Here is a 16,165-nt window from a genome sequence, read left to right on the forward strand (position 1 = left end):
TTTCAGGAGGCTGCTGTCCAGCAGTCTCATACGCCAGATGGATGATTCTCTTCAGCCAAAAAGAAAGAGAGGTAGCCGTAGCTTTCTGACCCCTACGCTTTCCAGAAAAAAACAATGAATACTGAAGATGATTGATGGAAATCCCTAGTCGCCTGCAAGTAAAACTTCAGGGCACGGACTACGTCCAGGTTATGCAACATACGCTCCTTCTTAGAAGAAGGGTTAGGACATAATAAAGGAACAACGATTTCCTGATTAATATTCTTATTAGAAACAACCTTAGGAAGGAAACCAGGTTTGGTACGTAAAACCACCTTATCAGAATGGAAGATAAGATAAGGTGAATCACATTGTAATGCTGAAAGCTCAGAAACTCTACGAGCAGAAGAAATAGCAACCAAAAACAAAACTTTCCAAGATAACAACTTAATATTTATGGAATGCATGGGCTCAAACAGAACCCCTTGAAGAACATTAAGAACTAAATTCAAACTCCAGGGTAGAGCAATTGGTCTAAACACAGGCTTAATTCTGGTTAGAGCCTGACAAAAAGACTGAACATCTGCCAAACGTTTGTGTAGCAAAATTGACAAAGCAGAAATTTGTCCCTTTAAGGAACTCGCTGATAATCCTTTCTCCAATCCTTCTTGGAGAAAAGACACAATCTTGGGAATCCTAACTTTACTCCATGAGTAGCCCTTGGATTCACACCAAAAGATATTTACGCCATATCTTAGGATAGATCTTTCTAGTGACAGGCTTACGTGCCTGAATCAAAGTATCGATGACCGAATCAGAGAATCCCTGCTTAGACAAAATCAAGCGTTCAATCTCCAAGCAGTCAGCTGCAGAGAAATTAGATTTGGATGTTGGAAAGGACCTTGAATGAGAAGGTCCTGTCTCACTGGAAGTTTCCATGAAGGCAGAGAGGACACGTCCACTAGATCTGCATACCAAGTCCTGCATGGCCACGCAGGCGTGATTAGAATTACTGAAGCTCTCTCCTGTTTGATCCGAGCAATCACCCGGGGAAGGAGAGGAAACTGTGGAAACACATAAGCTAGGTTGAACGACCAAGGCATCTATCAGTTCGGCCTGAGAATACCTCGATCTGGATCCGTATCTTGGGAGCTTGGCATTTTGTCGAGATGCCATCAGATCCAATTCCAGTCTGCCCCATCGGAGAATCAGTGAGGCAAATACCTCCGGATGGAGTTCCCACTCCCCCGGTTGAAAAGCCTGTCGGCTTAAAAAGTTTGCTTCCCTGTTGTCCACTCCTGGGATGTAGATTGCTGACAGATAACAAGAGTGGGCCTATGCCCATTGAATTATCTTGGCTACTTCTGTCATAGCTAAGGAACTCCTCGTTCCTCCCTGATGATTGATGAAAGCCACAGTCGTGATGTTGTCCGACTGGAATCTAATGAATTTGGCCGAAGCCAACTGAGGCCACGCCTGAAGCGCATTTAATATTGCTCTCAATTCCAGAATATTGATTGGAAGTAGAGACTCCACCTGAGTCCATACACCCTGAGCCCTCAGGGAATTCCAGACTGCACCCCAGCCTAGTAGACTGGCGTCCCTTGTCACTATCACCCATGAGGGTCTGCGGAAACACGTCCCTTGGGACAGATGATCCGGCGACAACCACCAAAGAAGAGAGTCTCTGGTCTCCTGGTCCAGAATTATCTGAGGAGATAAATTTGCATAATCCCCATTCCACTGTCCGAGCATGCACAGTTGCAGTGGTCTGAGATGAAATCAAGCAAACGGAATGATGTCCATTGCCGCCACCATCAATCCAATTACCTCCATGCACTGAGCCACTGATGGCCGAGGATTAGACTGAAGGGCTCGGCATGTATTTAGAATCTTTGAATTTCTGACCTCTGTCAGAGAAGGGAACCTTTGTCTGTGGAATTAGTGAACTTTTTTCTAGATTCACCTTCTAGCCATGAGTTCTCAGAAAGGACAACATTGTGTCTGTATGAGATTTTGTTAGATGATAAGTCGACGCCTGAATCAGAATATCATCCAAATAAGGTGCCACTGTTATGCCCCGCAGCCTGAGAACCGCCAGAAGGGATCCTAGAACCTTCGTGAAGATTCTGGGTGCTGTGGCCAACCCGAAGGGAAGAGTCACAAACTGAAAATGTTTGTCCAGGAAGGCAAACCTTAGGTACTGATGATGATCTTTGTGGATAGGAATATGAAGGTATGCATTCTTCAAGTCCACGGTAGTCATATATTGACCCTCCTGGATCAATGGTAAAATTGTTCGAATGGTCTCCATCTTGAAATATGGGACTCTGAGAAACTTGTTTAGACTCTTGAGAGCTAAAATGGGTCTGAACGTTCCCTCTTTTTTGGGAACCACAAAGAGATTTGAGTAAAACCCCTGCCCCTGTTCTTCTTGGAACAGGACGAATTACTCCCATAGTAGAGAGGTCTTTTACACAACGTAAGAATGCCTCTCTTTTTATCTGGTCTACAGACAATCAAGAAAGAAGAAATCTCCCTCTTGGGAGAAAATTTTTGAATTCCAGTTGATAACCGTGGGTCACAATTTCCAGTGCCCAGGTGTCCTGAACATCTCTTGCCCAAGCCTGGGCAAAGAGAGAACGTCTGCCCCCTACTAAATCCGGTCCCGGATCGGGGGCCGCCACTTCATGCTGTCTTGGTAGTAGCAGCGGGCTTCTTGTGTTGTTTACCCTTGTTCCAAGCCTGGTTGGGTCTCCAGACGGACTTGGTCTGAGCAAAATTCCCTTCCTGTTTTGTGGAGGAAGAAGAGAGTACTCCTTTAAAGTTCCGAAAGGAACAAAATTTATTCTGTTTAACCCTCAATTTAACAGTCTTATCCTGAGGTAGGAGATGAACCTTACCTCCCGTGATGTCAGAAATGATTTCCTTCAAGTTAGGCCCGAATAGGGTCTTACCCTTGAAAGGAATAGCCAAAAGCTTTGACTTAGATGACACATCAGCAGACCAAGATTTTAACCATAATGCTCTATGCGCTAAAATGGCAAATTCAGCATTCTTTGCTGCCAACTTAGCAATTTGAAAGGCGGCATCTGTGATAAAAGAATTAGCCAGCTTGAGAGCCTTAATTCTATCTAAGATATCCTCTAAAGGAGTCTCAGTCTTAAGAGACTCTTCTAAGGCCTCAAACCAGAAGGTCGCCGCAATGGTAACTGGTACAATGCATGCCGTTGGTTGCAAGAGGAAACCCTGATGAATAAACAATTTCTTTAGAAGACCCTCCAATTTCCATAGGGTCTTTAAAAGCACAGCTGTCCTCAATAGGAATAGTTGTACGCTTAGCCAGGGTAGATATGGCTCCTGGGACTGTTTGCCAGGAGTCCCGAACAGTGTCAGATTATAGGATACATTTTCTTGAAATTAGGAGAGGGAGCGAACGGGATACCCGGTCTGTCCCATTCCCTCTTAATAATCTCCGAAATTCTTTTAGGAACCGGAAAAACATCAGTGTAAGCAGGTACCTCTAAGTATTTGTCCATCTTACACAATTTCTCTGGTGGTACCACAATAGGGTCACAGTCATCCAGTCTCGCTAAAACCTCCCTAAGTAAAAGACGGAGGTGCTCAAGCTTAAATTTAAAGGACATGACGCCCGAGTCCGTCAGAGGTAACTCACTTCCCGAATTGGAAAGTTCCCCCTCAGACAGAAGTTCCCTGACCCCCAATTCAGATCCCTGTGAGGGTACATCGGAAATAGCCAACAACGCATCAGAGGGTTCAGCATTCACATTGACCTCTGTCCTACTGCGTTTACCCTGTAACACTGGCAACTTAGATAATACCTCTGTAAGGGTAGTTGACATAACTGCAGCCATATCCTGCAGAGTAAATGAATTAGACGCGGTTGAAGAACCAGGCGTCGCTTGGGTGGGCGTTAAAGGTTGTGACGCTTGGGGAGAAGCTGGCGGTATACCCCGATTCCCTTCAGGCTGAGAATCATCTTTACACACATTTTCTTTACATAAAATTTGTGCTTTACATTGTAAGGCCCTCTCAGTACACAAGGGACAAAAAGTCAGAGGGGGTTCCACAGTGGCATTTAAACACATAGAGCAAGGAGTTTCCTCCTCAGAGTCCTACATGTTAAACAGACTAGCAATACTGATAATAGTCGTACCTTGCTAAATATTGAGCTCTGAATTAAACTAAATTGACCACCCTAAAGCCTCCCAGCGTCCAGCCCAATATAAGCCACAAAGGTCTTTACATACTTTTGGCACATAAAATAAATAAAATAAAGGGATTTCAGGTACACCCTTCTTTTTCATTAGTGCACACTGCTTACCCTTCCCCATATATGGGACCATGTCAGTCTGTTCTGATGCATCAAGTTTCCCCAGAAAACAAAAAAAAGACTGCACATACCTCAATGCTGCTTGTAGCAAGACACCGTTCTCCACACTGAAGATTTTCTTACACTACTTTCAGCTGCGCTGTGGGAACCATCATGGATCTTAGATAATGTTTGCTAAGATCATCAACATCAGGGCAGAAAATAAGATGTCTCTACTCCTCTTGGGAAGCAATAGACTGACGATTTCCCCCTGAGAAAAATAGTACTCACTGGCACCATTTTAAAATAAAAAACTTCTTGATTGAAGAATCTAAACTAACAGCTCACTTTATCTCTTCCTATTACTAACACAGGCAAAGAGAATGACTGGAGGTGGAGGGAAGGGAGGAGCTATATATGCAGCTCTGCTGTGGTGCTCTTTGCCACTTCCTTTTAGCAGGAGGATAAATCCAACAAGTAAGGATGAAATCCGTGGACTCGCCATATCTTGTAGAAGAAATCTTTTGCATATTCAATATAAGGAGCAGTTTGGTGCGTGACAGTGTTATGCTGTTGTCTCACCTCTTTTTTTGCTGAACCAATGGGGCGGGTTTGCTCTCTCCTAAACCCCAAATAAATCCATATATCTCTACATTAGTTTGCTTGTTGGGTTTTACTCTAGCAGTTTTCTTTTGAGAAATATTTATTCTCCAGTCTCTAATGTTTTGGCTGGTAGACTGTAATTCATTAATTTATTTGGGGACTGACAGCTTGAACTGCACATATAGTATTAAAAAGGAGAACATTTTGTACTGATTAGTTCTTCCAGCATTTAAGATTCATGTTGCAGTCAGGGCTATGTGATGTTCCTCCCACTTTTCTACTTGCTGACAGACCTGGTTTGCAAGTTGTCACCCTGCCAATCACAGCTGTGTTCAGATTGGAAGCTGTAATGCTTGTGGATCCCAAGATGGACTTTGTGTGTAATCCCCACAAAGGGGCTAAACACAGGTAAAGTTCCAGGGTGAGCAAGCAAGTGTTACGTGTTCTAACAAATGAGAACATGTCCTTTAGCACTATAATGACCATTTCATGTTTATTATTTAAAGGAACAGTAAATACAGTAATGCATGATAAAAAGACAATACAATAGCACTTAGTGGCTGATTTATCAAGTGTCTGGCGGACATGATCTGTTGTAGCGATCATGTACGCCAGACATCGATAAATGGCAGACAGCGTATAACATTGCACAAGCAGTTCTGGTGAACTGCTTGTGCAATGCCACCCCCTGCCGCTAGCAGGGGGTGTCAATCAACCCGATCGTATGAGATCGGGCGGATTGAAGTCTGCTGCCTCAGAGGAGCTGCTTCTTAACTTCTGTTTCCAGCTAAACAGGGGTATACGGCCCCATTCGGGCTATGATAAATCGGTCCCTTAGTCTGAAATTTGTCCCAAAAAAAATCTACTAACCATTTGAAATTCAAAGTTATGTCTATCTTCACTTCTCCTGTATCATGAAAGCCATCAGCCAATCACACATGTATATTCTGTGAATTCTTGCACATGCTCAGTAGGAGCTGGTGACTCAAAGAGAGACTGTGCACATTTTTTTAATAGAAGTAAATCGGAAAGTTGTTTAAAATAGTCAGCTCTATCTGAATTATGAAAGTTTAATTTTGACCTGAGTGTCCCTTTAAAAAAAGCTATAGCAGTAGAAAAAAAACTTAGAACAGTCTAAACATTTACAAAGATACAATTAACCCAAGCTATGTATAACCATTTTGCTGTGTGCGTACTTACTAGAAATGAAAAGAAAAACAAAAACTTTTTTATGTTTACCTGATAAATTACTTTCTCCAACGGTGTGTCCGGTCCACGGCGTCATCCTTACTTGTGGGATATTCTCCTCCCCAACAGGAAATGGCAAAGAGCCCAGCAAAGCTGGTCACATGATCCCTCCTAGGCTCCGCCTTCCCCAGTCATTCGACCGACGTAAAGGAGGAATATTTGCATAGGAGAAACCATATGATACCGTGGTGACTGTAGTTAAAGAAAATAAATTATCAGACCTGATTAAAAAACCAGGGCGGGCCGTGGACCGGACACACCGTTGGAGAAAGTAATTTATCAGGTAAACATAAATTCTGTTTTCTCCAACATAGGTGTGTCCGGTCCACGGCGTCATCCTTACTTGTGGGAACCAATACCAAAGCTTTAGGACACGGATGAAGGGAGGGAGCAAATCAGGTCACCTAGATGGAAGGCACCACGGCTTGCAAAACCTTTCTCCCAAAAATAGCCTCAGAAGAAGCAAAAGTATCAAACTTGTAAAATTTAGTAAAAGTGTGCAGTGAAGACCAAGTCGCTGCCTTACATATCTGATCAACAGAAGCCTCGTTCTTGAAGGCCCATGTGGAAGCCACAGCCCTAGTGGAATGAGCTGTGATTCTTTCAGGAGGCTGCCGTCCGGCAGTCTCATAAGCCAATCTGATGATGCTTTTAATCCAAAAAGAGAGAGAGGTAGAAGTTGCTTTTTGACCTCTCCTTTTACCAGAATAAACAACAAACAAGGAAGATGTTTGTCTAAAATCCTTTGTAGCATCTAAATAGAATTTTAGAGCACGAACAACATCCAAATTGTGCAACAAACGTTCCTTCTTTGAAACTGGATTCGGACACAAAGAAGGCACGACTATCTCCTGGTTAATGTTTTTGTTAGAAACAACTTTCGGAAGAAAACCAGGTTTAGTACGTAAAACCACCTTATCTGCATGGAACACCAGATAAGGAGGAGAACACTGCAGAGCAGATAATTCTGAAACTCTTCTAGCAGAAGAAATTGCAACCAAAAACAAAACTTTCCAAGATAATAACTTAATATCAACGGAATGTAAGGGTTCAAACGGAACCCCCTGAAGAACTGAAAGAACTAAATTGAGACTCCAAGGAGGAGTCAAAGGTTTGTAAACAGGCTTGATTCTAACCAGAGCCTGAACAAAGGCTTGAACATCTGGTACAGCTGCCAGCTTTTTGTGAAGTAACACAGACAAGGCAGAAATCTGTCCCTTCAAGGAACTAGCAGATAATCCTTTCTCCAAACCTTCTTGAAGAAAGGATAGAATCTTAGGAATTTTTACCTTGTCCCAAGGGAATCCTTTAGATTCACACCAACAGATATATTTTTTCCATATTTTGTGGTAAATTTTTCTAGTTACAGGCTTTCTGGCCTGAACAAGAGTATCAATGACAGAATCTGAGAACCCTCGCTTTGATAAGATCAAGCGTTCAATCTCCAAGCAGTCAGTTGGAGTGAGACCAGATTCGGATGTTCGAACGGACCTTGAACAAGAAGGTCTCGTCTCAAAGGTAGCTTCCATGGTGGAGCCGATGACATATTCACCAGGTCTGCATACCAAGTCCTGCGTGGCCACGCAGGAGCTATCAAGATCACCGATGCTCTCTCCTGATTGATCCTGGCTACCAGCCTGGGGATGAGAGGAAACGGCGGGAATACATAAGCTAGTTTGAAGGTCCAAGGTGCTACTAGTGCATCTACTAGAGTCGCCTTGGGATCCCTGGATCTGGACCCGTAGCAAGGAACCTTGAAGTTCTGACGAGAGGCCATCAGATCCATGTCTGGAATGCCCCACAATTGAGTAATTTGGGCAAAGATTTCCGGATGGAGTTCCCACTCCCCCGGATGAAATGTCTGACGACTCAGAAAATCCGCTTCCCAATTTTCCACTCCTGGGATGTGGATTGCAGACAAGTGGCAGGAGTGAGTCTCCGCCCATTGAATGATTTTGGTCACTTCTTCCATCGCCAGGGAACTCCTTGTTCCCCCCTGATGGTTGATGTACGCAACAGTCGTCATGTTGTCTGATTGAAACCGTATGAACTTGGCCTTTGCTAGCTGAGGCCAAGCCTTGAGAGCATTGAGTATCGCTCTCAGTTCCAGAATATTTATCGGTAGAAGAGATTCTTCCCGAGACCAAAGACCCTGAGCTTTCAGGGGTCCCCAGACCGCGCCCCAGCCCACCAGACTGGCGTCGGTCGTGACAATGACCCACTCTGGTCTGCGGAAGCTCATCCCCTGTGACAGGTTGTCCAGGGACAGCCACCAACGGAGTGAATCTCTGGTCCTCTGATTTACTTGTATCGTCGGAGACAAGTCTGTATAGTCCCCATTCCACTGACTGAGCATGCACAGTTGTAATGGTCTTAGATGAATTCGCGCAAAAGGAACTATGTCCATTCCCGCTACCATCAAACCTATTACTTCCATGCACTGCGCTATGGAAGGAAGAGGAACAGAATGAAGTATTTGACAAGAGTTTAGAAGTTTTGATTTTCTGGCCTCTGTCAGAAAAATCCTCATTTCTAAGGAGTCTATTATTGTTCCCAAGAAGGGGACCCTTGTTGACGGAGATAGAGAACTTTTTTCTACGTTCACTTTCCACCCGTGAGATCTGAGAAAGGCCAGGACAATGTCCGTGTGAGCCTTTGCTTGAGGAAGGGACGACGCTTGAATCAGAATGTCGTCCAAGTAAGGTACTACTGCAATGCCCCTTGGTCTTAGCACCGCTAGAAGGGACCCTAGTACCTTTGTGAAAATCCTTGGAGCAGTGGCTAATCCGAACGGAAGTGCCACAAATTGGTAATGCTTGTCCAGGAATGCGAACCTTAGGAACCGATGATGTTCCTTGTGGATAGGAATATGTAGATACGCATCCTTTAAATCCACCGTGGTCATGAATTGACCTTCCTGGATGGAAGGAAGAATTGTTCGAATGGTTTCCATTTTGAACGATGGAACCTTGAGAAACTTGTTTAGGATCTTGAGATCTAAGATTGGTCTGAATGTTCCCTCTTTTTTGGGAACTACGAACAGATTGGAGTAGAACCCCATCCCTTGTTCTCCTAATGGAACAGGATGAATCACTCCCATTTTTAACAGGTCTTCTACACAATGTAAGAATGCCTGTTTTTTTATGTGGTCTGAAGACAATTGAGACCTGTGGAACCTCCCCCTTGGGGGAAGCCCCTTGAATTCCAGAAGATAACCTTGGGAGACTATTTCTAGTGCCCAAGGATCCAGAACATCTCTTGCCCAAGCCTGAGCGAAGAGAGAGAGTCTGCCCCCCACCAGATCCGGTCCCGGATCGGGGGCCAACATCTCATGCTATCTTGGTAGCAGTGGCAGGTTTCTTGGCCTGCTTTCCTTTGTTCCAGCCTTGCATTGATCTCCAGGCTGGCTTGGCTTGAGAAGTATTACCCTCTTGCTTAGAGGACGTAGCACTTGGGGCTGGTCCGTTTCTGCGAAAGGGACGAAAATTAGGTTTATTTTTGGCCTTGAAAGACCTATCCTGAGGAAGGGCGTGGCCCTTGCCCCCAGTGATATCAGAGATAATCTCTTTCAAGTCAGGGCCAAACAGCGTTTTCCCCTTGAAAGGAATGTTAAGCAATTTGTTCTTGGAAGACGCATCCGCTGACCAAGATTTTAACCAAAGCGCTCTGCGCGCCACAATAGCAAAACCAGAATTTTTCGCCGCTAACCTAGCCAATTGCAAAGTGGCGTCTAGGGTGAAAGAATTAGCCAATTTGAGAGCATGAATTCTGTCCATAATCTCCTCATAAGAAGAAGAATTATTATTGAGCGCCTTTTCTAGCTCATCGAACCAGAAACACGCGGCTGTAGTGACAGGAACAATGCATGAACAATTTTTTAAATATGGGGGGAGGGACGAAAGGTATACCGGGCCTTTCCCATTCTTTATTTACAATGTCCGCCACCCGCTTGGGTATAGGAAAAGCTTCGGGGGGCCCCGGGACCTCTAGGAACTTGTCCATTTTACATAGTTTCTCTGGAATGACCAAATTCTCACAATCATCCAGAGTGGATAACACCTCCTTAAGCAGAGCGCGGAGATGTTCCAATTTAAATTTAAATGTAATCACATCAGGTTCAGCTTGTTGAGAAATTTTCCCTGAATCTGAAATTTCTCCCTCAGACAAAACCTCCCTGGCCCCCTCAGACTGGTGTAGGGGCCCTTCAGAACCAATATCATCAGCGTCCTCATGCTCTTCAGTATTTTCTAAAACAGAGCAGTCGCGCTTTCGCTGATAAGTGGGCATTTTGGCTAAAATGTTTTTGATAGAATTATCCATTACAGCCGTTAATTGTTGCATAGTAAGGAGTATTGGTGCGCTAGATGTACTAGGGGCCTCCTGTGTGGGCAAGACTGGTGTAGACGAAGGAGGGGATGATGCAGTACCATGCTTACTCCCCTCACTTGAGGAATCATCTTGGGCATCATTTTCTCTAAATTTTGTGTCACATAAATCACATCTATTTAAATGAGAAGGAACCTTGGCTTCCCCACATTCAGAACACAGTCTATCTGGTAGTTCAGACATGTTAAACAGGCAAAAACTTGATAACAAAGTACAAAAAACGTTTTAAAATAAACCGTTACTGTCACTTTAAATTTTAAACTGAACACACTTTATTACTGCAATTGCGAAAAAGTATGAAGGAATTGTTCAAAATTCACCAAAATTTCACCACAGTGTCTTAAAGCCTTAAAAGTATTGCACACCAAATTTGGAAGCTTTAACCCTTAAAATAACGGAACCGGAGCCGTTTTTATATTTAACCCCTTTACAGTCCCTGGTATCTGCTTTGCTGAGACCCAACCAAGCCCAAAGGGGAATACGATACCAAATGACGCCTTCAGAAAGTCTTTTCTATGTATCAGAGCTCCTCACACATGCATCTGCATGTCATGCTTCTCAAAAACAAGTGCGCAATACAGGCGCGAAAATGAGACTCTGCCTATGATTAGGGAAAGCCCCTAGAGAATAAGGTGTCCAATACAGTGCCTGCCGGTTATTTTACATAATTCCCAAGATTAAAATAATTCCTCAAGGCTATGGAGTATAAAATATGTTTATATATAAATCGATTTAGCCCAGAAAATGTCTACAGTCTTAAAAAGCCCTTGTGAAGCCCTTTTTTTCTTTCTGTAATAAAAATGGCTTACCGGATCCCATAGGGAAAATGACAGCTTCCAGCATTACATCGTCTTGTTAGAATGTGTCATACCTCAAGCAGCAAAAGTCTGCTCACTGTTCCCCCAACTGAAGTTAATTCCTCTCAACAGTCCTGTGTGGAAACAGCCATCGATTTTAGTAACGGTTGCTAAAATCATTTTCCTCTTACAAACAGAAATCTTCATCTCTTTTCTGTTTCAGAGTAAATAGTACATACCAGCACTATTTTAAAATAACAAACTCTTGATTGAATAATAAAAACTACAGTTAAACACTAAAAAACTCTAAGCCATCTCCGTGGAGATGTTGCCTGTACAACGGCAAAGAGAATGACTGGGGAAGGCGGAGCCTAGGAGGGATCATGTGACCAGCTTTGCTGGGCTCTTTGCCATTTCCTGTTGGGGAGGAGAATATCCCACAAGTAAGGATGACGCCGTGGACCGGACACACCTATGTTGGAGAAAAGAATTTAGAAAATACTTTAATGTGCTTTCCAAAACAAAGGGCAAGTAACAAAGTGCTAGTAGACAGAGTACCCTCAGCAGCGAGCTCTTAATTTAGTGATAAACAAATGTTCAAAGCTTCAGTAAATTAAAGTTGTATAACATTGTATTAGTTATCTATTCTGCACATAAAGAAACTGGATGCAATGTTTTTTATGTTGCAAAAGCACTCGATTCACAAATGTACATGCTTTCCGTTCACTTGTTCAGGCTTCGGGTTTGGCGATGACATTAAACTGTAAGCCTGCCTTGTTGAGACGCTCAATTATTTTGGTCTTGGAGAAGGCTGCCCCTGGAGTGAATACACCTCCCCTGAAAGACAGATAACTGGTTAATAAAAAAAATAAAAAATCTATATTAAAAAAAATAAAAATAAAATGGGCAATAACTCTTAATTTCTATTATGTGAAAGTATTTACTATTTAAACATGTTACACTTTTTCAAATAAAAAGGTAATTTTATTTTAAATTTATCTTAAAGCTGCATATTTTGATTTTGAAGTTAACAGGCAATGTATTTCTGTGCATTAATGGCCTAAAGGACTGATTGCTCACTGGTTGACCTCACAGTCACATCTCACAAAAAATATTAAAAATAAATTAATTAAAAAAAATATAAAATAGTTTTTTCTTAGTACTGGAAATCCATTAAGATAATTTGTAAAATGCACTTTATTTAATATGTGGGGGGGGAGGAATGAATTTAACCCCTTCCCTGCTGAGCTATTTCACAACCTTTTGCAGAATTTGAGCTTTAAGATGCTGCTCACATTTTAGCACTATTGAAGATCATTTTTCTGCGAGAAAACAACAGATTATATATAAAAAAAAATCCCACTTAGCAGATTTAAAAACAAAACAAAAAAACATGACTAAATCATGAAATCTGACAATACTACATAAAAAAAATTGTCAGAAAGTTGTGTTTTTAAAAGTGTATTAGGTAACCTTTCAGAAATCACAGATTTGGATAACACTTTTCTATTGGAAAAAAAGCAAATAAATCAAAATGAATTGGTGTTAACATAGGGACTTTCTGTGTACACCTAGAACTTTCTGCTTAAACTGGGGATACATTAAACTATTACCCTGTGGTGGTCATTATGTTTTTTGTAATTTTGAACTAAACATTTTGTCTTGAATTTTGCTTACAGGAATGGACAACTAACTAAGTTTCCAGACAAATAAGTTTTACAAATAAAGAGTTTTGATAAGAGTTAGTTGGTCCAAAATGTCCAGTCTGAATAGTTTTTCCTCCACCAATTGTAGCCACAGAGGAATAGAAGGAAAAATGAAATCCTTCAAAAATGTTGGCCAAGGGGAAATCAAACTTGCAGTTCATTAGGTCTTTAAAGGAGTTACCATCCTTAAGTGGAATAGGTTTTCAAAAACCAAGAGTATGGCATTCACATGCTGGAGATACATTTGGAGATATGATAAAGAAAAAAACAGAATTTATGCTTACCTGATAAATTACTTTCTCCAAAGGTGTGTCCGGTCCACGGCGTCATCCATAACTTGTGGGAATATTCTCCTCCCCAACAGGAAATGGCAAAGAGCACAGCAAAAGCTGTCCATATAGTCCCTCCCAGGCTCCGCCCCCCCAGTCATTCGACCGACGGACAGGAGAAAAAAAAAGGAGAAACTATAGGGTGCCGTGGTGACTGTAGTTAAAAGAAAGAAATTTATCAAACCTGATTAAAAAACCAGGGCGGGCCGTGGACCGGACACACCGTTGGAGAAAGTAATTTATCAGGTAAGCATAAATTCTGTTTTCTCCAACATTGGTGTGTCCGGTCCACGGCGTCATCCATAACTTGTGGGAACCAATACCAAAGCTTTAGGACACGGATGAAGGGAGGGAGCAAATCAGGTTACCTAGATGGAAGGCACCACGGCTTGCAAAACCTTTCTCCCAAAAATAGCCTCCGAAGAAGAAAAAGTATCAAATTTGTAGAATTTAGCAAAAGTGTGCAGAGAAGACCAAGTCGCTGCCTTACATATCTGATCAACAGAAGCCTAGTTCTTGAAGGCCCATGTGGAAGCCACAGCCCTAGTAGAGTGAGCTGTGATTCGTTCAGGAGGCTGCCGTCCGTCAGTCTCGTAAGCCAATCGGATGATGCTTTTCAGCCAAAAGGAAAGAGGTAGCAGTAGCTTTTTGACCTCTCCTCTTACCAGAATAAACAACAAACAAAGAAGATGTTTGTCTGAAATCCTTTGTTGCTTTTAAATAGAACTTTAAAGCACGGACTACATCTAAATTGTGTAACAAACGTTCCTTCTTTGAAACTGGATTCGGGCACAAAGAAGGCACAACTATTTCCTGGTTAATATTTTTGTTGGAAACAACCTTTGGAAGGAAACCAGGTTTAGTACGCAAAACAACCTTATCTGAATGGAACACCAGATAGGGTGGATTACACTGCAGAGCAGATAATTCAGAAACTCTTCTAGCAGAAGAAATAGCAACCAAAAACAGAACTTTCCAAGATAACAACTTGATATCTATGGAATGCAAGGGTTCAAACGGAACCCCTTGAAGAACTGAAAGAACTAAATTTAGACTCCAAGGAGGAGTCAAAGGTCTGTAAACAGGCTTGATCCTGACCAAAGCCTGTACAAAAGCTTGAACATCTGGCACAGCTGCCAGTCGTTTGTGTAACAAGACAGATAGAGCAGAAATCTGTCCTTTTAGAGAACTCGCTGACAATCCCTTATCCAAACCTTCTTGTAGAAAAGAAAGGATCCTGGGAATTTTAATCTTACTCCATGAGAATCCCTTGGATTCACACCAACAGATATATCTTTTCCATATTTTATGGTAAATCTTTCTAGTCACAGGTTTTCTATCACAGAATCCGAGTATCTATCACAGAATCCGAAAACCCACGCTTAGATAAAATCAAGCGTTCAATTTCCAAGCAGTCAGCTGGAGAGAAACTAGATTTGGATGTTCGAATGGACCTTGTACTAGAAGATCCTGTCTCAAAGGTAGCTTCCATGGTGGAGCCGATGACATATTCACCAGGTCTGCATACCAAGTCCTGCGTGGCCACGCAGGAGCTATCAAAATCACAGAGGCCTTCTCCTGTTTGATCCTGGCTACCAGCCTGGGAATGAGAGGGAACGGTGGAAACGCATAAGCTAGGTTGAAGGCCCAAGGCGCCACTAATGCATCCACTAGAGTCGCCTTGGGATCCCTGGATCTGGACCTGTAACAAGGAACCTTGAAGTTCTGACGAGACGCCATCAGATCCATGTCTGGAATGCCCCATAATTGGGTCAACTGGGCAAACACCTCCGGGTGAAGTTCCCACTTACCCGGATGGAAAGTCTGACGACTCAGATAATCCGCCTCCCAGTTGTCTACTCCTGGGATGTGGATCGCAGATAGGTGGCAGGAGTGATCCTCCGCCCATTTGATGATTTTGGACACCTCTCTCATCGCCAGAGAATTCCTTGTTCCCCCCTGATGGTTGATGTAAGCAACAGTCGTCATGTTGTCTGATTGGAATCTTATGAATCTGGCCTTTGCTAGTTGAGGCCAAGCCCAGAGAGCATTGAATATCGCTCTCAGTTCCAGAATGTTTATCGGGAGAAGAGACTCTTCCCGAGACCATAGACCCTGAGCTTTCAGGGAATCCCAGACCGCACCCCAGCCTAATAGACTGGCGTCGGTCGTGACGATGACCCACTCTGGTCTGCGGAAGCTCATTCCCTGGGACAGGTGATCCTGGGTCAGCCACCAACGGAGTGAGTCTCTGGTCTTCTGATCTACTTGAATCACTGGGGACAAGTCTGTATAGTCCCCATTCCACTGTTTGAGCATGCACAGTTGTAATGGTCTTAGATGAATTCGAGCAAAAGGAACTATGTCCATTGCTGCAACCATCAACCCTACTACTTCCATGCACTGAGCTATGGAAGGCCGTAGAATAGAGTGAAGAACTTGACAAGCGTTTAGAAGCTTTGACTTTCTGACATCTGTCAGGAAAATCTTCATGTCTAAAGAATCTATTATTGTCCCCAAGAAAGGGACTCTTGTCGACGGAGACAGGGAACTTTTTTCTATGTTCACCTTCCACCCGTGAGATCTGAGAAAGTCTAGAACAATGTCTGTGTGAGCCTTTGCTTTGGAAACAGACGACGCTTGAATTAGGATGTCGTCCAAGTAAGGTGCCACTGCAATGCCCCTTGGTCTTAGAACCGCTAGAAGGGACCCGAGCACCTTTGTGAAAATCCTTGGAGCAGTGGCTAGCCCGAATGGGAGAGCCACGAACTGGTAATGTTTGTC

The 16,165-nt window shown here is 43.0% G+C and overlaps 1 protein-coding gene across 1 annotated transcript in view; it reads right to left on the minus strand.

Annotated features, from left to right (window-relative positions):
• Nucleotides 1-11,836: 11,836 nt before the first annotated feature.
• Nucleotides 11,837-16,165, minus strand: part of LOC128656888 (saccharopine dehydrogenase-like oxidoreductase) — a 110,782-nt gene continuing 106,453 nt past the window's right edge. The window contains exon 12 of the mRNA XM_053711053.1: nucleotides 11,837-12,183. Within this exon, the coding sequence (XP_053567028.1) occupies nucleotides 12,078-12,183 (106 nt within the window). The 3' untranslated portion in view covers nucleotides 11,837-12,077. The remainder of the gene's footprint in view (nucleotides 12,184-16,165) is intronic.

Source organism: Bombina bombina, chromosome 4 (genome assembly GCF_027579735.1).
Source record: "Bombina bombina isolate aBomBom1 chromosome 4, aBomBom1.pri, whole genome shotgun sequence".
NCBI classification, from domain to species: domain Eukaryota; kingdom Metazoa; phylum Chordata; class Amphibia; order Anura; family Bombinatoridae; genus Bombina; species Bombina bombina.